At 41.7% G+C, this 23,941-nt stretch overlaps 1 protein-coding gene across 1 annotated transcript in view; it reads left to right on the forward strand.

The window, feature by feature from the left end:
* Mnn1 (menin 1) overlaps nucleotides 1-23,941 on the forward strand; it is a gene marked incomplete at its 5' end in the record, with an annotated part of 122,909 nt that overhangs the window by 35,736 nt on the left and 63,232 nt on the right. The window contains one exon of the mRNA XM_080277914.1: nucleotides 17,507-17,613. Within this exon, the coding sequence (XP_080134040.1) occupies nucleotides 17,507-17,613 (107 nt within the window). The remainder of the gene's footprint in view (nucleotides 1-17,506; nucleotides 17,614-23,941) is intronic.

The following is a 23,941-nucleotide window of genomic DNA, read 5'->3' on the forward strand; positions in this document are numbered from 1 at the left end:
GTATTTTCAAAAGCGTTTTCCCTTGAACAGCCCGAATGTTAACACATGATTTATCTGTCTGTGGTGCGATCGGTATAGCCTGTTCCAAAGCCTCTGTTTGTGTCGTTTTAGTTACTGTTCTGGTTGCTGAGCTCCTTTATTTTCCTCTCTCTTATTTTTGATTATTTATTTAGAAATTCCTTTGTATTTTCAAAGTGTTTTCCCTTGAACAAGCCAAATGTAAAAACATGATTTATTGATCAGTGATGCAATTGGGAGAGCCCTTTCAACGGCTCCATTTTACATCATTTTAGCTAATGTTCTGGTTGCTAAACTCCTGTATTATTTTCTTCTCTATTATTTTCCAACATTTATTTAGAAATTCCTTTGTATTTTCAAAGCGTTTTTTCCCTGAACAGCCCGAATATAAACACATGATTTATTGATGTCACAGTTTTCATCAGTGCATGAAATATTTACTCTCCAAGGTTTTCATAATTATTGATATTTATTTATAATTATTATTATGTATTCCACGATAGGTTAGATGACAGTTCAGTGGTCAAACACGAAATATTCTCTGTTGAGTCACCTTAGTTGTCCACACAGTTTTGTACCTCTTCTGATGGGCAAGAATCTGTACCCCAAACTACAAGTGTTCATTCCACCTGTGACTAAAACACATTAATCTAAGTCAGTTTATAAATCAACCTAAACACAAAATTTAGGTCTAAAATATCATCAAAATCATTATAAAAAAATCAAAACCCATCGCAACTCTGTGGGTAGGCCTACAATAGGCAGGGTAGGGTGCTATTTCCATCCCCATCATTATTCTGGGGTATCGCATCTAGGGGTATCGTAAATCAGGGTGTGCCTGTGTATTAGACCATTTGATTATTGTAGTGAATGTATAATACAGTGCAGTACTACAATGGTAGTGAAAACAGTTGGTGATGCCACGGTGAAAAACCGTTGGTGCGATCCAGGCTAATGTCTGATATACAGTAATCCCCGTACTATCCAGACGCCCACTTACCAGACATCCCCACTTACCGGATATTTTGGTCCTGGGATCCAATATTCCCAAAATGGGCCAAAAATTGCAAAAGATTTGAAAAAAATCTGACTTTTTTCCCCCTGTAATTTCAACTCGGCATGTGCGGCCTGGATCAGCTGTGTTTTGGTGTGTAGTTCCGCCGCCGTCCGCTAGAGTGCCCCAGCATCCTCCCCACTTACTGCCCGTCTCTTGTCATGAGTGCACGCTCGTCATCATGGCAGCCCACGTTCTCGCTTTTGTGGTGGTGCCTTACCTGCTGCAGGCTCTGCTGCTGCTCTCCTGCCTCTTGTTAGTGTGTGTGATGATGGCCCCGCCGCCTGAGAAGAGGAAGAGAGTGGTTTTGACTCTGGAGAAGAAGAGAGAGATATTGGATAAGGTGGACGCGGAATGGTCAACCTCACGCATCCTCCGTGGATTCAACCTGGCCCGATCTACTTTGTTTGATATCGAGAGATCCCAAGACAAACTCATGCAGTACACGGCTGACTTCTCGCCGAAGAGCAAACGCAACGTGGAGAGGAAGATGATGTTTACTCCCCGGTATGCTGAAGTCGACTGTTCCATATTGATTTGGTATCGACAACAATGTGCTGCTGGTGTGCTGGTGCGTGGCATGAAGCTGAAGGCTGCTGCTAAGTTTGCAAGGCTTCACGATGCCCCAGACTTCAAGGCATCCGAGGGTTGGTTCGTCGCATTCATGTTACGACATGGCCTTACCAACCGTAAGGCCCATGGCGAAGCTTTGGACGCCAACGAGGATGGAGTAGAGGAGTTTCAGCACAAGGTGAAGGGCTTGATTAACAGGGAGGGCCTCACTCTCGGACAGGTCTACAATGCTCTTTGCTAATGAACACTCTAGCAGAGGAGACGGAGAAGTGTGTATCAGGCTGCAAGCTCTCCAAGCAACGGATATCTGCTTTGTGTTGTGCCAATGCTAACGGCATGCACCGGTTTAAGCCCATTATTGTTGGCCGTGCAAAGCAGCCTCGGTGTCTTTGTGGGGTGATGGATGTCCTTACTATCATTTGGTACCATTCTTTGAAGGCATGGTTCACTGCCCAGATCTTCAAAGACTGGTTCCACTGCCATTTTGTCAAGGAGGTCATCCATTACCAGACAAACACACTGGGAATCCCACGCGACCAGGTAAAGGCCCTCCTTCTCCTCGACAATGCACCTGCTCACCCGTGCGACAAGGACTTGGTGGCTGAGAATGGGCGCATTAGGTGCATGTTTATGCCACCTAATACAACTGCTTTCATCCAACCAATGGACCAAGCAGTAATCGTGGCCACGAAGAGGCTGTACCGAAGGAAGTTCCTGGACAAAGTGATGGTTGTTCTCGAGGACGAACTCAGGGAGGGACAGGACACACGAGGCCAGCAGACTTTGGAAAACCTTCTCCGCTACAACATCAAGTCTGCCATTTACAACTGGGGCAGTTCATGGAAGGAGGTCCCTGTCAAGACTCTAGAAAATGGTTGGTCTCTTCTGCTTCTCGGAACGGATGTGGAGCACGATTTCCTAAGTTTTGACATGGATGACTTCCATGCATGTCTACGTGCGATTGGCGACGATGTTGATGTGGACGAAGTGTGTGGGTGGTTGGATGATGACGAGGGCGATCCTGGGTATCAGACCATGTCTGATATCGAGATCGCATCTTCAGTTGCAGGTGTCAGTACCCAGCTTGAAGATTCCGACGAGGACAGCGATGATGATGCGGACTCCTCTCAGCGTGACACTACTCCAGCCATCCCCAAGCTGAGCGCACTCTGGGAATATGTAGAGTTCGTTCTCGACTACCTGGAACACCCGAACTGTGACAGGGAGATGGGACCCTTGGGACTTGTGGAGGAAGTGTGCGCTTTCAGGCAGCGCATCATTAATCGCCAAAATCATCGTTCCTTGCGTCAATCAACCATTGACAACTTTTTCAGACCCGTGACCCCTGCTGTGCCCAGCCCTGGCTCCACACCATTGCCTCCCCTAGACAGGCCCTCATCCTCTGAGCCACAGCCCAGCACATCAGGCACGGTGGAGTCACCACTTGATGTGAGTTTGCGCCTCTCTTCAGAGTTATCTGCAGTGGGTACTCCATCACCACAACCCAGCGACGCACCCCTAGACCACTTGCATCAGCTACTCTCAAACTCTGACAGTGAATAAACAGCAAGCACTCGCCACTAGAGCACACGGAAATTTACAGTGTTGTGCAGTGAAAAAACAGTGCGTAGTGTTAAGAAATTAGAATTGTGAGTGCAAAGACTAAAGTGCAGAGTTCAACACTGATTTTATTGAAGTTCAATGGAGCGCAAATTAGACTAGAGTGTGTAATGTTAAGAAAATGGATTCATGAGTGCAAAGACTTAAGTGCAGAGTGCAACATTTATTTCATTAAGATGCAATGAAGGGCAAGTAAGACTAGAGTGCGCAGTGTTAAGAGAATGAAATTCTGAGGGCAAATGACAAAGTTCAGTGCAAGACTTCGTGTACAGTGTACTGCAGATGCTTCAGGTACTCCGTTTTACTGTTAGAGTCTGAGAGGAGGTGGGTTATTCATCGAGATGGCCAGGGACTTGTTGTAAGTACCCAGAATGTTTCATATTGTACTGCATTTTCCATACTTACCTCTAAAGCCTCATTTCACTCTTTAATGTCCCGTATTGATGTGAATAGGGTCTTAGGTGCTATGCATGTGCAGTAGGGAGGTGTTTTTATGAGTTAGGCTAGGTTAGGGTCCATAAGTACCAGTCCAGGAGCCAGGGACTTGTTGTAAGTACCCAGAATGTTTAATATTGTATATATTCACCTCTAAAACCTCATTCTCTGGTTCTTTTGCATTTATTTCAGTCTTTTATGTCCCTTATTGTTGTGAATAGGGTCTTAAATAGGTGCTATGCATGTACAGAGGGAGTTGTATTGGTGTTTTTCTGAGTCAGGGTAGGTTAGGGTCCATAAGTACAAGTCCAGGAGGCTGGGGCCCACTATCCGGACGGGACTACTTTCCGGACATGCTTTTGTCTCTATTACATCGGAAAGTGGAGGGATTACTGTATTGGAAAAAGTCTGGGTTAGCAAGGGGAAGTCCAGGTGTCACATTTATCGGAGTTTTACTTCTTTGGAATGGTTTGGGCCCCAATTAGTCTATTGTAGTGAGGTTTTACTGTATAGAGCGTTGTTCAGCCATACAGTCGTACGCATTAACATACAGACAGGTCTAAATGGCTCTTTTTCGCAATAAATGCTCTGTTTATGGCTCCTCTCACGATGCTGTTCACCCAGAGACTGATGCGGCATTCTGCAGGATGCAGAGTGTGTGTGTGTGTGTGTGTGTGTGTGTGTGTGCGCACGCCCGTTTAGGGAAGCCATGCTGGTTGATGTTTTCCGCACATCCATCCTTTTACCAAACAAAATTCATTAAATGAGCATAATATTTGGCCAGCTCATGGTGGTCGTTAAATCCAAAATTTGTTAAAAGAGGGTTCGGTATATCGAGGGTTTATTGTACTTAACACTTAATGTGTGTCAGTCGCATTTCTCCCAGAAGCATCACATCAAAGAAAGTCATCTTTAGCTAGAAAACACACTTAAGGCACCTTTGGCATAGATAGGTTAGCTACCAGTATACAGTGAGAAGCAGAAGTGGTGGAATGAGAGACAAATGTATGTACAGTACATGGCTGTACATACAGTAAGCCCACATTTATCCAGACATGCAGCATCCAGACCTGTTCATTATCCGGATATTGGACCTTGGGGCCTTGGCTCTGTTAAACCATTATCCGAATTTACTTGTCATTATCTGAACATAAACTTCCCCGAGAACTTTGGCCGGCCAGCCGACGCGTTCAGACAATTGATATCGTGGCCGCTGGGCTCTAGCCGTGCATGGGAAATAGACTGTAACCCACAACCTGAGCGAAAATGTCTGTTCGCTCCTGTACTGAATGGTCAAAGTTGCGTACTGGCCCGACCACTACCTACGAACCTCCAGCACCCGAGTAATACCGACTGTAACCCATAACCGGTGCCAAAACGCATGTAAGCATCCCCACCGAATGTCCAAAGTTGCGCAGCCACTGGGATTAGTCTTTCCCAACTACCACCGTGCTTGTAACACAGACCACAAGCCACAAGTCAGGTGAAAGCGCCTGTCTACCTCATGATGGAAGGGTGAAAATTCTGCCCACAGCCTTGCTTCTTCTCTCCTCTCGTCCCTCCTCCATACCCTTCCATGCCCCCTGCCTTGCTGGGCCTGCCTCCTGACTCCCCCCTCACTCCCTCAGTCCCTTCCCTGCTTTGTGCTGAAAGCACTGACCCATGAGTTTTTAAATTTTTTGGTGATGTATTTGAATACTCTTGGCCATATCAAAATTCAAAAAACATCATGAGAAAGCTCATGAAATTCAGCATCTAGACATATGCTTAGCTTTTGGAAGGTGCAGGCAAATCTTTTGTGTTAGGATGGTGGGAAGTTAATTGAAGGTAAGTTTTACTCTTGAACAACATTTATTAGAACATTTATTCTCACTGCAGTTTTGTCATGTTACTCATCAGTTTTCTGTGTTTTTACTTTCTTATTTTATAGTATAAACACCAGTGAAGATGATATTGTGCCATTTATACCAATATAACCAATTTCCGGTGGCTTATGTGGCCGTGGAATTTTTTGTGTGTGCCCCGGGAGCAGCTTTCACTCGTGTCCCAGAAAGATAACTGATTTTCCAACCATCTTCTGGTTTTTTATGGATTTTTGTTGTTTATGCATTGTTTTCTTGGTGTTTAGCATTAATATGGCTATTCCTATGTGTGTTTTGATGTCTCAATATGGCAGAATGATCAGAAAACACTGCCAAAATATGGAGGGGTACTGTACATGTAGGTATTTTTTTTGTTTAATTTGTTTTTGAATGGTTTCCTTGGTGTTTAGCATTACTTTGGATATTCCTATGTGTGTTTTGAAGTCAAAATGTGTCATAATGATGGAAAAACACTGCCAAACTTAGGAGGGGTACTGTATGTAAATTTTTTTTTTTTTTTCCATGGTTTTCTTAGTATTTTGCATTAATTTTCATAGGTGTATTCCTATGTGTGTTTTGATGTATAAATATGCCAGAATGACCAGAAAACACTACCAAAATAAACAGAGATACTGTACAAATAGGTTAGGTACAGGTAGGAGGTTGGGTATAGGTAGGGTATGGGTATAGTAGGGGGATATTGATCATTATCCGGACATCAGCACTACCCGGACATGCCTTTGGCTCTGTTACGTCAGATAACGGAGGGGTTACTGCCTTTGGCTCTGTTATGTCAGGTAATGGAGGGGTTACTGCCTTTGGCTCTGTTTTGTCAGATAATGGAGGGGTTACTGTATGTTAGAGCAATGCCTTTTTAAAATGTTGTTATTCGTTTAGTTTAATTTCGTTTATAAAGGCTCCAGGATGCTTTCATGCATCAGCCTTGTCACCTAATTTTGGCTTTCCATGCTGCTCATTCTCTGGTAGCCTCCCTTTTCAGTCCCTTATCCCTGAGGTCACGCTCTCTGACCTCATCCTCACCCCAGCTCTTTTTAAGTCTGCCTCGTACAACTCAGCCCCTAATGTTAACACCTGTCACTTTCTGCACTCAGTTGTCATCCTCCATCCTCTCCACATGCCCAAACCATCTCACTCTACCTCTCCTCATCACAACACCAATACACTCTCATCCTTCCAATTATCTCTTTCATCACAAACCTAGACTCTCCAGGCCGTGCATTCAAGGATGCACCACACATCCACCTACTCATTGTCATTACTGTACATTTGAGCCTGCAAATATCCTTTTCTTTTACTGCCCAGGCCTCACTGCCATACTAAATTACACTCCTAACACATGCTGCTTACAAAGATCCTTTAGCACTGAGGGAGAATCCTTTCAGTGTCAAGAGTGGCAACAGCTCCCTGAACTTCTTCCAACCACTCCTCACTTTGGCCACCGAGCTAGCTTCAGCCCCACCTCCAACGCAGAACATATCTCCCAAATAACAAAACCCTTCCACACACTCGAGAGACTCACCAGCAACCTCAATCCTTTCATGCCTGACAGTCTGCACATGCTCTCCTCCCTGACACACTTCACACATGACATCAGCATTATCTTCCAGTCCATGTCTGATACCACTACATCTCTTATGCACCCACTTGTCACAAACATTGCACAAGATGGAATTACCTCCCATGCCCTTGTGGCAAACTGCACATGGTCGCTCACCCATTTCTTAGACAGTAATACCATCATCTTTGTTTTATCTGCATTTACTCTCAAGCCCTTGTGCCCCATGCCATCTCTCCACTTCCTAAATCTTTCCTCTGCCTCCCTTTCATTCTGTACATTCGACACCAAATCATCAGCATGCAACATCTCCCACAGAAGGCCATTTCCGAAGTCACGTGAAAGGGCCTCAGGTGCCATGAAAAGTAATAAGGGGCTCAGTACTGACCCATGATGCACACCAGTATTCATGGAAAACTCATCACACAGATCTCCATTCACCATCACTTGGGTGCGAGCACCCACATACATAGTCATGACTGGTCTAACCAGCCACTAGATCCCAAGCTTTCTCGTTGCCTACTTTACCACCTCCCTAGGAACTCTATCAAAGCTGCTGTGAAATCAACGAAAACAAAGTACAAATCCCTTTTCTTTCCTATATATATTTATGCTGTCAGACACTGTATATGGCATCAGTAGGCCCTTTTGCCTGGCATAACGCCTAACTGCATCTCATCAGCATTCATTTTTTTCTCTAATCATACATTCTAGGACTCTCTCCATGACCTTCGTTATCTGTTCCAAAAGTTTTATGTCCCTATAATTTCCTCTTTCCAGTACATCACCCTTCCTCTTGTACACATTTACAATTACATTCTTCAGCCAATCATCTGGGACAACACGTATGTAATCCTTTTTGTCAAATCAATAACTAACTCCACTCCTGTGTCTCCTGAGGCCTTCAGCATTTCAGCAGTCATCCAAGACACATCTGCCAGCTTCCCCACCTGCATCTTGCATATTGCCCTGCTCACAATAACAGCATCAATCAAAGGCCACAAGCCAAATACTGGATCTGCTGACTTCAAACCTTCTCTGTTCCAGTCAGATTCCTTATTCAGCAACCAATTACAGTAAAAGTCCAGTTACAGTAAAATCTCAAATTTCGACAGTTTAGAATTCGATGATTCGAATTTAGATGCATTTTGGAGTGGTCTGCCTACCTCACTTTTCAGTGCAAAATGGCGAATTTCGATGCTGTCAATGGCTTCATAAGCAGAAACAGTCAAAGATCATCACCTTCTTCAGGCCAATTACTAGGGTGTTGCAAGATATAACCATCCAAGAGGATGAGGAGGAAGATGTTGACACTGCAGATGTCCAGATACTCAAGGATGATTTTCATTTTGAGGAATTTGGGTTGGATACCTCCACAGAGGAGGCTACTTCAACTAAGTGGTCCACCCCTGCCACACACCACCAACACCAGCCAGCCAAGTGATAATATTCCATAACCTAAGGTTAGTACTGTACTGTACAGTGTGCTGTAACTACTGTAATAAAAACTGTGACAGGATACTGACAAACTGAAACAAATTTTGCTGTATTCTACACTACAGTACAGTATGGCAATATAGTGCAGAACTACAGTTACTTAACCACATTTATAGTTCATAAAGTTTACAGGGAGCGTGGGCAAAAAATCATGATTCTACGTGGTGAAGTTGGGAGGCCCTGGACCCAAACTGATTTTTCACATAAGAAGTTCAGTTTAAATTTCGATGTTTTGAATTTAGATGTGGTTTTTTGGTACATATGTCCATCGAAATTTGAGATTTTACTGTATTCGGCATCTACCGGACCAGGCCGATGCCGAGAAATTGGATTTGCCGAATAATCGAAAAACCTACCCACTCAGCACCTTATATGTACTGGTGAACATTGTCATCACCACTTATAGTATTACAAATGTGTTTGGAGAGAGTAGTGTATACTGTATGATAACTGTACAATACTGTATTCAATACAGTACTATACCTGAATCTGAAATATATATAAATTAGTGAGCATTACAAGTGTGATGACACAGTAGGCCTACAATTCACAGATAACACTTCCTGGACTGCTGAGATAATTCCGAACATCTGCCAAACAATCAGAGACTTTCGTAAATGGGACTATTATTCAAAACTGCCAAAATATCCAATCTACCGAATAGTGAGCTGCAAAATAATTAGACTTCTACAGTATAATGCCTTCTCCGGGTATCCTTAATGTCCTTACTGTTCACCACTACCTTTCCTTCATAATTCTTCGCACAGTGCTCACCTATGATATCCCTGTTTTCCCTCTTCGTGATTTGCCACCTTAAGCATCATATTCTTCTTTTTCACCCTATTTAGGTTATATAGTTAAAGTCTCAGACTCAGTTTTTCACCTGTATTCCTCTTTTCTAGCCTTATGCTTCACAGCCAAGTATTTCTCTTTGTTACCACCCTTTTTCCATTCCCAGAAAAGCCTTCTTTGCTCCTTAAGCCGAGGAGTCCCGACGACGTTCCCACGTTTTGTCGCGGTGACACCCGACGACATGTCGATACGTTTTGCAATTACGAGGTCCATCATTTGCACATTTTTCAAATTCCGCGTGTGATTTTTGGTACATATATGCAGGCAAGGTACGGCGAGAAGGAAAATAAGGTATGGTCCTTCTGTGTTGTCTAGGGAAGGCATGAATGGTGTGGCGGGAGTGAGGGTTGAAAGGGAAAGTGGTGTGGTGGGAGTGAGTGGTGAAAGGGAAAGTGGTGGTGGTAGGGAGGCAGTGCGAGCACATGATGTACATGGGCAGCAGGCAGGCAAGAAGGAGCCGCTTCCTAGCATGTTTTTCGCCCAGCTGTATTCCCGCACTTCCTCCGCACAGCCCCATGATGTGGGGAAAGGAAGAAATGGGAAGGGAAGGGGGAAAGGAAAAGGGAGAAGGAAGAGGAGCACGAGTGGGGAAGGGCACCAGCTCTCCTCCTCCTTAACCTCCCCCACCACCCTCTCCTCCCCACCCTGACAAGGAATATCACACCTTGTTACATTACTGATACTGTGTGTGCTTCCGATAATATGACACTCACTGTAAAAGTAAGGCCTGTACATATGCGATAACATGACACACAATATAATAGTAAGGCCTGTAAGTATGTGATAACAATTATATAAAGTGGAAATGGGTTTAATGTTAGTGGAAAAGTATAATATAAGTTGAAAAATAGAATGGAAGTTGAAACAAGTCATAGCGAGTTCACTCACTATGTTCATATGTGATAACATGATGCTCAGTATAACAGTAAGGCCTGTAAATATGCGATAATTATATAAAGTGGAAACTGGTGTAATGTTAGTGGAAAAGTATTATGTAAGTTAAAAAACAAAGTGTAAGTTGAAACAACAGTCATAGCGAGTACACTCACTATGTACAGATACAGCTAGCTTCCCAAATTTTGACGAACATAATGCGGAAAAATCGAACCATTTGCAGCATGCAGTAGTAGAGATTGGGTTTTCATTGTATTTCACCAGGTGTAAATTACCTTTGGACAGAACTGGGAAGATAGTTTTGACTTTCATTGTACATATGCTATAATATGACGCTCAGTATAATAGTGGGGCCTGTAAATATGTGATAACAATTATATAATGTGGAAACGGTATAATGTTAGTGGAGTAGTATTATATAAGTTGAAAGCTAGAGTGCACATTGAAACAACAGTCATAGCAAGTTCACTCAATACGTACAAAGACACAAGCATCTTCCCAAAGTTTGATGAACATATAGTGGAAAAATTGAACCATTTGCAAGACGCAGTAGTAGAGATTGGCTTTTCATTGTATTTCGCCAGGTGTTGATTATCTTTGGACGGAACTGGGAAGATAGTTTTGACTTTCATCGTACATATGCGATAATATGACGCTAAATATAATCGTAAGGCCTGTAAAATGTGATAACAGTTCTGTAAAGTGGAAACAGGTGTAATGTTAGTGGAAAAGTATTATATATGTTGAAAAAAAAAAAAAAGAATAAGTTGAAACAACAGTCATAGCGAGTTCGCTCACTGTGTAAATGTGCGCTAATATTACGCTAAATATAATCGTAAGACCTGTAAATTTGTGATAACAGTTCCATAAAGTGGAAACTGGTATAATGTTAGTGGGAAAATATTACATAAGAAGAGAAAATGAAATTTATGTTGAAAAACAGTCATAGCGAATCATATGTGACCGATTTGGGCAATTTCGCTATGCTCACTCAATGGAACAATGCTTATTTCGCCTATATTTTTGTGTGAAAACCAGTATATTCTTGTCGTACATGTTATTTTGCTCCAAATTAATAAATATCTACCAATTCTGAGTGATTTCCAATACGTACCTCAACCATAGAAAACGGGACAGCAGCCGAGTGCCTTTACGGAATACGGTACCAAGTGCATGGTGGCTCACCTGTTTTGACCATTTCTAGTCTCAAGTAAGCATTTTCTCTGTGATCTGCCATCGTTTCTCACCAAAATCGGAGGTTTGATCCTAAGAAAAAAAAATCCAAAATCTGCCGGGAGTGGGGGGGGGGGGGTCAGTGGTGGAAAATCGGCCGGGATGAGGCGGGTTAACTGCAGCTTCACCCTCATCCCACCATCATGTTACTTGTTTGTCTTGGGGGGGGGGGGACACCAAGTCCATCCACACTTATTCTTGTCTCATTCAATGCTAGTAAAACCAAATACGGTAAAACCTCAATATAACGGGCTTCCATAGACCGGAATTCGCTTTTATCAGAATCGAGGAGCTACTGGACTAAATAGATATCAGAAAAAGTCCGATAAAGCCACAAGCAGCGAGGACTGCCTGACCACATCAGCTATGTTCACCACGATAAGGTAAATAAAAGACATGTTTATCAGTGTCAGTACAGTTTTATTATATATATTATACCATTTGATTATTATAGTAAAGGTATAATACAGTACAGTACTGCAGTGGTAGTGAAAACAGTTTAAAAACCGTTGGTGCGATCTGGACATTTTTTTTTTTTTTTTTTTTTTTTTTTTTTTTTTTTTTAGGTGACTGACTCTGGGCATAGGCTTCACAGCCTGCTTTCAAGGCTCAGTAGTCCTCCTACATATGGTACCATACACCTTTCTACATGCCACCACTTCGGCGCTAACACCCACCGTCCATGGTGAATACATGAAAGGGCTGTTTCATACAGGGCTGGTGTATTGGTACCTATACCCAAACGCCCTAATCCTGCAAAGGGTGGCTGCAGACAAAATGCCTCCAAGTCACTCTGTCACCCACCATTTGACTACCCTCCCCCCAGCTCACTCCCCCGTCCCTCATACACCTCTCAACACCATCCCTCCACCTCATCCTCAGTCTTCCCCTCCCTCTTCCTCCCTCCACCTCACCTACATACACCCTTTTAGTCAGTCTTTCATTCTCCATGCTCTTCACATGCCCAAACCACCTCAGTGTATTTCTCCAAATCTTCTCAACCACATCCACATCCACCCCACAACGTTCTTTCACTTTGTTATTCATCAACCTGTCCCTCCATGTCACTCCACATGCTCCTCTCAAGTAACTCATTTCCACTGCTCTCCCTCTTGACTTGTTCCCCTCTAGTAAGGTCCATGCCTTGCTTCCATACGTCAGGGTAGGGATCACAATACTGTCATGCAGTGCCTTCTTCCATACTTATCTCCCTATTTCTCATCACTGCTTTCAGTGAACCAACAACCTTCCTTCCGTGGTGTACCCTTTCAAGCACTTCATCCCCAAAAGTTCCATCCTTACTCATCACACTACCCAAGTACTTGAATGCACTCACATTGTCTATATCCTCACCATCCAACTTCACTGTGCATTCTGTGACTTCATTCCTCTCAAACACCATAACTTTACTCTTGTTTACATTAATTTTCAGATTCCGCTTCCTACACTGTCCCAAATTCATTCACCAAACCTTGCAACTCCCATTCATCTTCACTCAACAATACTGTATCATCAGCAAACAGTAACACCAGAAGCTTCCACATCTCACCCTCATTCAATAGAGCCACCCCCACATCCACTGCCCTACCTTGCACCTCCTTTACAACCCCATCCATGTATATATATTTAACAGCCAGGGAGACATCACGCAGCCCTGTTTCAGTCCCACATTTAGATCAAAGAACTCACTCAGCTCACCATCCACTCGCACTGTAGCCCCAGCTCCTTCGTACAATATCTTCACAGCACTCAACAATTTCCTCTCCACTCCATATATTCTTAATACCTTCCACCTACCTTGCCTATCTATTCTGTCATATGCTTTCTCCAAGTCCATGAAGGCAGCATACACTTTCTTTCTCTTCTCTAGATACTTCTCCACTAAACATCTTAGAACAAATATCTGATCAACACACCTTTTCCCTTCTTAAAATCCCCCTTGTTCTTCTCAAAGTGCTCCTCTGTTATATACCTAACCCTGCTAGTGAGTATTCTACCATATGTTTTTCCAGTCACACTAAGAAGGCAAATACCCCTATGGTTACCACATACTTCTCTCTCCCCTTTTCCTTTGTATAAAGGAACAATTATACCTGATTTCCAGTCCTCTGGAACCCATCCTTCTTCCCAAGCCAGTCTACACAACTTCCATATCTACTCCACAACAATCTTACCCCCATACTTCAGCATTTCACCATACACTCCATCAATTCCTTGGGCCTTTCCCATCTTGATCTTCTTCATTGCTTCCACTACTTCCGCTCTACTGATCTCTTCCTCCCTCCTCTCATCTCTTCTTCTCCCAACCATTCCCCAGTCACTTGTACTCACACTGCTCTCACTCTCTACATTCAACAAATCTTCAAAGTGCTCCTTCCATCTCCTCAATTTCTCTTTCTTCTCCACAAACAATCTGTTATTCTTATCTTTCACTCCCCTACTTTTTCCCCGTTCACACTGCCTTACTTTCTTTACCTCCTTCCTAAACAATTTCTTACTCTCCCTCCATTTCACATTGGGATTTGTCCCAAACTCTTCATCCACTTTCTTCTTACTCTCCTTCACCAATCTCTTCACCTCCCTTCTGCTCACATACGCCTCTTTCTTCTCTCTCTCATCTCCTTCCTTGCCTTTACTCACTAGCCATTCACTATATGCCTTTTTCTTTTGTTCGACAGCTCGTTTCACCTCATCATTCCACCATGCTGTCCCTTGCACACCCCTGCATCTCCTCTTCACTCCACAAACCACCTCACACACTCGCCTATCTCTTCCGTGAATATCTTACATATGTCTTCCACCCCTTCCATCTACTCTAACTCATACCTTCCCAATCTTTCTTCCACTATGCTCTTATACTCTGCCATTTTCTCAGTCTCTTGCAACTTCTCCACTCTTTTCACAGGAGCTGTTTCCTTCTGTCTTCCCTTTCTTCTCTTCACCCATTTTCTTTGCGGCCTTACCTTGGCCGTCACTAAGTGATGGTCCGAGATTCCATTCCTCACCCTCTCCACGCTCTTGCATCCACCACTTGCCTTCTCATTCGCTCATCCACACACACGTAGTCTATTATTGCCTTTCGTTCAATAAGTTCACCATCCATCCTCCTCATGACTCTCCATGTATACCTATGGATTGTCTTATGCCGAAAGTAGGTGTTGGCTATTGCCAATCCCTTACTAGCACAGATGTCCACCAGAGGACTACCATTCCCATCTACAGTACTTCAGCTGACACACCCCACTGACCAACCACTCCATCCACTCGTACATTCCCAACTTTGCCATTCATGTCTCCAATCAAAAACACTCTCTCGCTCCTCTCAAACTTGTCCATACATGCTTCTACATTTGGCCAAAACTCGTCTTTCACTCTTGCCACTCGGTCCTCTGTCGGGACATATGCACATGCAGTCGCCCATGCTTGTATACCTACTTTCATCCTCACCCATACAATCCTTGCACCCACTGGTCCATACCCTCATATATTCTCCTTCCACTTCTTGCTTATCATCAAACATACTCCCTCTCTTTCCCTCTCATTCTCATTAACTCCCACACATATTCCTCAGCTGTATTCCCATTCTCTCACCCTTTCACATTTTCTGGACTAATGTCTGATATATTGGAAAATGTCTAGGTTAGCAGGGGGAAGTCCTGATGTCACTTTTATCGGAATTTTGATTTTTTCGTAATGGCTTGGGCCCCAATTAGTCCATTTTAGTGAGGTCTTACTGTATGTACAATTTACTTACAGACAGATATTGCCTGATTCGTGTAGTGTATTACCTACAATGATACTAATATTCCTGTCTCCAAAAGTATTGAAAGTCTTGGTGTTTAACATAAGAATGACCTCAGCCAGATGTCTCATGTCAGATCACTTGCTAAAACCACCTCAAAGAAACTTGGATTATTGTACAGAGTTCATAACTTCTTCACTGATGAGCAATTGGGTATAGTTTATAAGAGTCATGTGCACTCTCATCTTGAATACTCCTCACCATTGTGGAGTGGATGTAGGGAGGTTGCACTGAAGCTACTCGACAAAATTCAGAACAAAGCTGTTAGAGTTATTGATCACCCTGCTATTACAAATAAACAACCTCTCCCACAGGTAAGAAGGAATGTTGCCTTCTTTGCATTATTTTACAGGTAAGTACTTTTATGGCAAATTCTCAAATGAAGTTGCATCTATTGTGCCTCCTCTCCATGTCTTCCCATGCTACACAGGCATCTGGCAGCTCTTATGACTGGAATGTCACACTGCTGTATAACCGAACTTTCGCCTATCGGGAATCTATTATTTCGCAATCTGCATCTCTTTGGAACCTGCTTCCCCAGAGTTGTTTCCCTTAAACTTCAACCTACAGCTGTTTAGGTCCAACTGTTACAGATTTTTTATGAATGGAAGACACCAGTAATCTGGTGTGTGGATTTTTTTTTTATTCATTTATTTTTCCTTCCTCTTTTCTGTTATTTGAAAAAAAGAAAAGAAAAATCAGTAACTCTGGTGATTGTACTTGATTGTTGTTGTTGTTATTGTCATTATTCTCATTTTTCTTCAGTTTGATATCTTTGTCTCCTTTAATTTCTTGTTCATCTTCTTAGTAATTGTTTTGAGTTTAATTTTGTCTTTATCATCATTTGTATTTGGGTGATGTACAGAAACATAAGTCACAGACAGACATTTATTCTGGACTAGTTCTGCGCAGTAGCGTCTTTGGTGTAAGGAAACACACATCGCAGACAGATGTTTATTCCCAACTAGTTTTGCACAGTGGCTTTTTCAGTGTAAGGAAACATAAGTCACACTGATCGTTTCCCCCTGACCAGTTTTGCACATTGGCTTCTTTGAAAAAGCCGCCATGCGAAACCAGTCAGGAATACATGTTTGTATGTGACTTGTATTTCCTTCTCATCACCCACATAGAGCTGTCCTAATATCTCAAATTTTTCCTCAGTGTTTAATTTTTCTTGTTTTCCTTCCTTCACCCATCCTTCCATGATCCATTTGTTTTCTGCCCCATCCAGAATGTAGGAGCCTTGGGCTAGGCTGCCAAGTCTTGATATTAAAGGTGAAGGTGACCAGAGTCACTTGCCTCACAGTTGCAATACTAGTATGTAAGTACTGAACTCCAACCAACGCTTGGATGTAAACCCATACAGGCCTCATCTGGTTGGAACACTGTAACTTACTAGACCATATTGTTACCATTCATCAAAGTAAATGGTTTCCACTCTCTTGGGTTACAAGAAACCATTTGGTTTGTCCTTCTTCATTATTGAAATTTCATTTTGACCCTTCACTCCACCAACACTTTCCATCCTCATTACCCATTTTGGGATTTTTCTTATACCATAGTATGGGATTGATTTTTTTTTTTTTCTACTTATTTTTTTAAAGATATTCTTATGTTTATCCAGCCCATTGCTGTGTCTCTCCTCACATCTTTATTGAGTAATGTTTATCAATCTTGTTTATCCAACCAAATACTTATTTATTATACTTATCCAGTGTAATGTGTGCCTCATCAGCCAAATGTTTATGTACCTCATGTTTATCCGGTGCAATGTTTATGTGTTCTCATTATTAATTATCCAGTGTAATGTTAACCTGTCCTGCTTTATCCATCTTAGCATTTCTCTCTTGTGTGATGTTTGTCCACCTTCTCATTTTTATTCATACTGTCTTGTATGTATCAGGCCAAATGCTTGTGTATACTCTCATTTTTATCGTATCCATTCTTCCTTAGGTTTATTCAGCATAATGTGTACATCATTGTGTTTATCCTGTCTGATGTTTATCCAGGATGATGTTTATCTCCTCTGTTGTTTATCAAGCTTCATAATAATTTGATCCAGCATAATATTGATCCATGTTGTTTTGCAGGTAAAGGTAATGAAGACAAGCGAGGCATTCCGGTTACGCATGATGTGTACAGCAAGTCCTGGCTCTATGTTAATGGCCATCCTGTCATTTGCAACAGGCATATGGAGGTGGGTGTGATAGCTGCCTCTCTCTCTCTCTCTCTCTCTCTCTCTTTGCATATGCTTCAGTAGTCTCTCTCTGCATATGCTTCTGTTTTCTGTCACTCACTTTTAATGTCAGTGCCTGTCTGTACTGCTAGCTCTTTAGCTGTTGCAGTCTCCATTTCAGTCTCTGTCTGTCTCTCTCTTTCTGTTTGTCTCTCACACACACACATATAAATACTGTACATACATAAGCACAGAGAGAGAGAGAGAGAGAGAGAGAGCATATGCATGGGTGTGTGTGTGTGTGTGCGTGAATGTGTGTTTCTCCAGGCATGCGTGTGCATGCTTGCATGCGAACGTGTGTGTGTGTGTGTGTGTGTGTGTGTGTGTGTGTGTGTGTGTGTGTGTGTGTGTGTGTTCTTACCTAATTGTTTCTTTACAGGAATGAGTCAAGCTCGTACTGTCCTTTGTATTAAACCATTTTTGTCAAACATATTTAATTTATGAATAGTTTTGGCACACACTATTTCATTCGATAGTCCATTCCAGTGATCGATTGCCCTATTTGGGAAACTGAATTTCCTTACATCTTTGTCATCTCTCCTTTTATGTAGTTTTTTCAGTGTCCTCATGCTGATGCATCCTCATAAGTTATATTCTCATTGATGTCTATTTTCCCTTTCCCTGAGATGCATTTATATAGCGTAATCATGTCTCCTCTTTTCCTTCTCTCTTGTCATGTTGGTAGGTTCATTTTTTCTAGTCCTTCTTCATAGTTTAGATCCTTTAAGCTTGGTAACCATCTTGTAGTGGCCCTTTGTACTTTTTCAGTCATATCTGTGTGTTTTTTAAGATGAGGATTCCAGACCACTGATGCATATTCCAGGGTTGGTCTGATGAATGATGTTATTATCTTTCTCAGCATGTCTTCATTTGTCTATATGAATGCTATTCTCATATTCGCAAGCAGTGTATGGATGTTTCATACGATCTCATTGATGTGGTCAGCCGGTGATAGTCTCTTATTGATAATCACTCGTAGGTCCTTCTCTTTCTCTGTTGTGTGTAGAGATGAACTTCCTAGTTTATCCCTTCTGCTGTGGCAGTGATGTCATATGCCTGGTGTGGCAGTCGAGGGAAAACTGCTTATTTTTCTTCGACGAATTTTCTCATAAATACACAAGGAATTAAAAAAAAAAAAAAATGCATCAGGAGCCGACACCTTTCAACTTACCTTTGAGCCATTGGTGAAGCGCTAGATTGTCCAATGTAGCCGTAGGGGTAGGTTGAAGCAAGGACTTGTTTCGCCTTTTCCCAGGCCGCTGAGTGAGTCGAGCCACCCCTCCACCAGCCTCCTGCTCCCTATGCACTCACTCTGGCCTCTAACATGCCCCACTTATGTACACTTTTTTTTTGCACTGTAATAACTTATTTCGTTTAGCACTTCATAATCATTACTTTACAAGCATAATACAATAATATGGTCGAGGGTACCTAATGGTGCGATATGTCAAGCCTGAGCATCGGCGGATGAATACCAGTCATATCCCCACCAAAATTTTGGTGGCAGTTTTTGATTTTGCACAGTCACTTCCAAGCTGCATGTCGCAGGCTACCGCAGATTTCTTCAGAGCTGCATGTCACAGCTCGGGGGTTATAATCCGAATCTGGCCCTTTTCCACTTTTACCAAACTTAATTGCATGGCATTTGTCCACATTAAGTTCCATTTGTTGTTGCTCCATTCATGAAGCTTATTTAATTCTTCTTGTAGCTCTCTGCAAGGGTTTGTGTTTGTAATTCTCCTTTGTATTTTTGCATCAACAGCAAACATATTAGATAGCTTCCATTTCCAATATTCCTGTCTGTATCATTTATGTATGCCAAAAACATTATTGGTGCCAGCACTGAGCCGTGTGGAACTCCGCTAGTCACGTCCCACCATGTTGAGTAATTTCCTCCTAGTGCTGTTCTCATTTCCATTTTGCTGAGAAAATCCTGAATCCAATAGTACAGATTACCTTCGATTCCTCCTTGATGGTACAGTTTCCATAAAAGTCTTTGGTGCAGTACTCTATCAAATGCTTTCTTAACCCCTGCGTGCTGCGTTTTCCAATGTCGCATGCTTCTCCCTGCTGGGGATGTCCGTGATGGAAAAAAATACCCATACTTCAAACCCTAATACCTGCCAAACTATAACAGCTAGAGAAAAAATTAAAGATACTTAAGACTCAGCAAATCTTCCTCTTTCAAATGAAAGTATCCCCACGTCTCCAGGTGGTCTTGTCGATGGGTGAGGATAAGTTAAATATCAAAGGATGACGGGAAGATGCTTGCGGCTATACACATCAACCTGTGTTGTTCCGCGCCCAAAATCGTGATGGCTATACACATCAACTGGCATGCAGGGTTTAAAATCTACTGTCCACCCTTCCGTCTTTTTCTGTAGTGTTTCTGCAGCTCTATCATAGTAGTGTAATGGGTTTGTAACACATGTTTTTCCTTTTCTAAAACCAAAGTGTCTTTCTGTTATCATATTGTATCTTTCCAGATGGTTTACCCGAATTTTTTTATTAGCTTTTCTAGTACTTTGCTTACAACACTGGTCAGGGATGCTGGTTGGTAGTTGAGTGGATTCTGTCTGTTCCCTTTCTTAAACAGGGGAACACTTTTCTTTCTTCCTACTATCAGGTAGTTTACTTTGACTTAAGGATTCTTTGAATATTAATCATGTTGGTCTGCTTAACTCTTCTGCACATTCATGTAGCACCCAACCTGGAATTTTGTCAGGACCATTTGCTTTTCCTTTGTCTAATATACTCAACCCTTCCTGTACCTATTGTTCCGATATTCGTAAATCAGGTATGTATGAGCATTCATTTTCGCTGTCATCCCTCTCAAAATTTCTTTTCGGTAAATACTGATTGGAAATTTTCTTTAAGAACTTCGCAAATATCTTTTCTTGGATATTGGTTATCCCCTCATCCTTGATGGACTTTATTTGATCTTTAACTTTGGTTTTGCTTCAGATGTAGCTGTAAAAAAGCCTCTCGGTTGATCACTGCTTTTGTTTATAATACATTATTTTCTTCAAACTGTCTTTGAGCTTCACCCCTTGTCATTGTATAATCATTTCTTGCCTGTTTATAGTTGTTATATGCCCTCCCACTAGTGTGTCTTCTGTATCTATTCCACAGCAAGCCTCTTTTCTCTTTTTATTTTTTTACATTCTATGTTCAACCACTTCTTTATCTTAATTTCTGTTTCTTTGTGCTGTGAGATATAATTTTGGAGTCCTGTTTGATAAAATTCACATAATTTTCTTTATATGTCCTCTAAGCTCCTTTTCCCAGTCTATATCTGTGAAATACATCTTTAAGTCCCAGTAGGTTCCCTTTTTGTAGAGTAGGCCATTTTTGTAACTTTTGTTACAGCTAACTATATCATGTGCAATCCTGAAGTTGCAATTTAACCCATCACGTCCCGAGCTATTTCGCACCTCTGACACCCCCCCAATCCCGAGGTATTTTCAAAAATTTTTTTTTTTAGCTAAAACCTCCGCTTTTGGTGAGAAACATCGAAAATTCATAGAGAAATCGCTCACCTGAGGTTTAAAATACTCGATCCAAGTAGGAGTACCTCCTTACCAGACTGGGTTTTCTAACAGGCTGGCACCAAAGAAAATGAGTTCTATGGGAGGGTAACTATTTCACACAACTCATAAACGGTATTTATTTATGTACTTGGTGCGAATTTATATGTAGTATGAGAGTATATTGGTTTTCAAGCAGTAATATAGGCATTATAAGCATTGTTTCACTCACTAACTCATCACCGTACCTGACCTTCTTTTGCCACATTACCTGATCATTATTTCTGACTGTTTCTTCTTCTAATGCTATGTAAACTTTGTCCTCCACATTGTCATCGATTGGGGAATCACTCTGGCCCTGAATATCTTTACTGGCCAGGTCACTGGTAACAGGTGAATTGCCGAGACAATGGTGTGAGGGGGGGAGGGGGGAGGTTATGCGGTGTAAGGCAGTGTCCCTGCTTGGCATCTTGTAGAGGAATAGAGGAAGGTGTCCCGTGTATACGTACGAAAAATCACGCGCGAAAATTGAAAATTGTGCAAATTAGGGACCTTGCAATTGCACGACATACCAGTACGTCGCCGGGACTGGCAAATGCAAAATGTTGCAATGTACCCATACATCGATGGGACGGGGCGGGTTAATACTGCATGGTCGCTGTTGCCAAATGGAGGGTGACACATTATGTTGTTGATATCGTTATCTTGCCTGGCAAATATAATATATACAGTAGTCATGATGGATCATCAAGTCCTCTTTTTCTGGTGTTTTCCTTTGCATGTTGTGTTAGGAAAAATTCCTGAAAAAGATCCAGGAGCTTTTGATCCCAGTAGCTTTCATAGCATCTTACATCAAGAGTATTCTAATTCATATTTGTATTGAATTTTCCAGTTAACATAATTCTTTCATATTTCTCTTCCATTCATAGTTGTATTGCTCTTAAACTCTGAATTGTACTTTCCGCCAGGTTTTCACATTCGCCTCTTTTCAAGGTGTTTGTTTTGGGTGGCATGCATAAATTTCTCACCTTTATTTTCCCTTCAGATGTGTTGATCTCTTCTGCAGTTAATTCTGCTCGTGAGGGTATTTCTAGTTCTATCTCTTTGGCTTTTGAATTTTTGTTTGTTATTACCAGAACTCCACCTCCATTTTTTCAGATTTCTATCTCTTCTCCATACACTGTAATCCTCAAAGCTTAGAGTGACATTTGATATCCTTGAGGTTAATTTTGTTTCAGTTAGGCAATGTGTGGTTCCATTTTTTTGCTATAGTCTTTTATCTCTAATAATTTGGATACCATTCCATCAACATTTGAGTACATCAACTTAACCATGTTGTTTACATATTTGCCATAGCTTGAGTCTACTACCTTCGTTTTTCATAGTCCCTGTTGTTTATGTGCCATTTTCTTTTTAAATTGTAATCCCACTACTTTGTAAAAAAAAATTACTCCTCTCTTCCTCTGATCCTTCCTCATTTTTTTGTTTTAGTCTCTTCCCTCTTCTCCATTAGTATTCCTAATTCTCCTTGAGTTAGGCATCTTTTTATCCATACTTTTTTAACCCGCTGCGTGCCGGCTATTTTTAGCTCTCTGGGTCAACCCAGTGCCGGCCTTTTTTTTTTTTTTTTTTTTTTTTTTTTTTTCCCTAATATGATAGATTTTGATTTGGAAACAACGAATTTCACCATTAATATGCTCACCGAAGCTCGGAAATTAGTTTTATTGAGTCTTGCATACTTGTGTACAGGTATAGCTGCTCTCTCATGCTCACCACGTACGTGAGAGAAAGCCGTTTTCTGTGTAAGGTATACTAAGGTATTTATGCTGGGAAGGTATAGCAATGTTCAGTACACTTGTATGATCACTTATTACTTCAGCATCTATCACAATTTGCGTGTCTTTCTCACTGTGAATGCATTATCTTACACTTACTTGAAGATAGGTACAACCTGACTTCATTACGTACAGTCCTGGCACTTAGAAGAAGGTATTTACAACTTGACTTCACTATATAGTCCTTACTCTTACAGGAAAATATTTACAACTTACACTTACATGAAAATATTGTATTTACAAAATGCCTTCACTATGTACAGCACTGGGTTAGGCACACAGGCAAAATGAGGCAGAGCAAGCGTGAGGGGAGGAGCGAGTGAGTGTATGGCCTTGACAGCCTGGGGGATGGTAGAGGAACAGTTACCTTACATGCCTGCCAATTTTTACCCACGAATCTTGAGAAATGCGGTCACAGTGAAGTTTATTATTTTAGACCGTTTTAAAACAGCACTGGCACTGGCCGCGACATTATGTCAGACCGTTTTAAAATGGCACTGGCATGCGGTGGGTTAAATTCCTCTTTTTCCATGTGTTTGCATTTTTTAGTATATCCTCCACAGTGTTCACACTCTGGAATGTTTCTTTCAGGGGCCTTGACATATTTCTCTCATATTTCCCTATCCTTTTGTGTTCCTCTATATCTTTATCACAGATATCCTCTGATACATCCTTCAGTATGTTCATTTTATTTGCCATCATTCCGTCTCTCGAAATTCTGTTTCTTATTTCTTCTTCATCTATACTAGTGATTACTAGAGATTTGTTGATATCTGCTGAATCTTTGACCACTTTTGGGTTGTTTTTAATGATTTCTTTCACTTCCATTCTAATGCATTTTTTTCGACATTTGTTTCTAAGGCCTTACTTTCACCATTTCAGCATATGTAGTTTGTACGTCATCTTTTGCAATTTCTCATCATTTCT

The sequence above is a fragment of the Coenobita brevimanus genome, chromosome 71 (assembly GCF_032717465.1).
Source record: "Coenobita brevimanus isolate Jiangsu-jjx chromosome 71, ASM3271746v2, whole genome shotgun sequence".
NCBI classification, from domain to species: domain Eukaryota; kingdom Metazoa; phylum Arthropoda; class Malacostraca; order Decapoda; family Coenobitidae; genus Coenobita; species Coenobita brevimanus.